Raw genomic sequence first — 1,116 nt, forward strand, 5'->3', positions numbered from 1 at the left:
TTATCACCTATAAAAATTACGTGTAAGGAAAACCCAGCCCTTAGTTGAAACCTGTTTAACTTTCATAAATTGCCTATCAATGAATTACCTGCATAATAAAATTCTAAATACCAGAAAAGAGGGAATGATTTAGGTGCATATCAGTGAGTTCAAACATTAGAAATAATTATGCAAAAATGATATATGGTAAATCAATTACGGAAGTATGGGATCAGCATCCACCTGTTCAGCATCACCTCCAAACGCAGCCATTAATAAGGGCTGTAGTAGAATCTCCGTCCCCTGAAATGACAAATGTGATCAAGCTGCTGTTATAGAGTGGAAAAACTTCTTGTCCTAATATTCATCAAACTTTGCCTATGATTACAAATCCAAGTTCTATTGGCAAGTCATATTAGAATGTGTAATGAAGTGTGTAACATTTCTTTTTTCTTTCATCTTTTTAAGGCTTTCTTTTCTATTTTTTTTGTTATTATTTTTTGTCAATGTATTTTTCTCTTCTGTTACTCTAAGAAAAGGATAGAAAAAATACTGAACGTGATATGTATATCCTAACTTCCATAATGATGTAACATCAATACAAGGTTGTCTTCCATATTTCAAGCATCACATGACCAACAATTTCTCATGTATTAATAATCAGTTGACACAACAATGTATGTTCTCTTTTATTAACTAAAAAGTTAGAATATATAACTGTTCAGTGACACCAGTATAAGAGACTATCACAATAATTTAATTAGAAATTACAACTCACAACCATAGTTCAACAAGCATTTTTTTTTTTTTTTAATAATAAGCATATTAGAAATAATCTATCTTTGGTAGGTGCAGGATACCTCTCCATAAAGCTCCTCATTTAACCTAGCGCATATATAAACATGTACAATATTTCAATCATCAAAGTATACCTAATTGCAAATGGATATTGGTTCATACCCATATATACAAGTAGGAGTAAAAAAAAAAATACATTGGAATTTAGTCTACCATAACTAGAAACAAAGTGAAAGTGTTCGAAATTGGTAATTATCTAGACTGAACCTCTTACTTTGCATGATTGCCCACTTACCTTTAATTATGGACTGAGATACAAACCCATAAAAAGCCACAAAG

At 30.9% G+C, this 1,116-nt stretch overlaps 1 protein-coding gene across 2 annotated transcripts in view; it reads right to left on the reverse strand.

The window, feature by feature from the left end:
• Positions 1-6: 6 nt before the first annotated feature.
• The window catches only part of LOC119586332 (polyadenylate-binding protein 2-B-like), a 22,761-nt gene continuing 21,651 nt past the window's right edge, over positions 7-1,116 (reverse strand). For both annotated transcript variants that reach the window (XM_037935046.1, XM_037935047.1), the window contains exon 6: positions 7-282. In XM_037935046.1, the coding sequence (XP_037790974.1) occupies positions 252-282 (31 nt within the window). In that variant the 3' untranslated portion in view covers positions 7-251. The remainder of the gene's footprint in view (positions 283-1,116) is intronic.

Source organism: Penaeus monodon, chromosome 21 (genome assembly GCF_015228065.2).
Source record: "Penaeus monodon isolate SGIC_2016 chromosome 21, NSTDA_Pmon_1, whole genome shotgun sequence".
NCBI lineage: Eukaryota > Metazoa > Arthropoda > Malacostraca > Decapoda > Penaeidae > Penaeus > Penaeus monodon.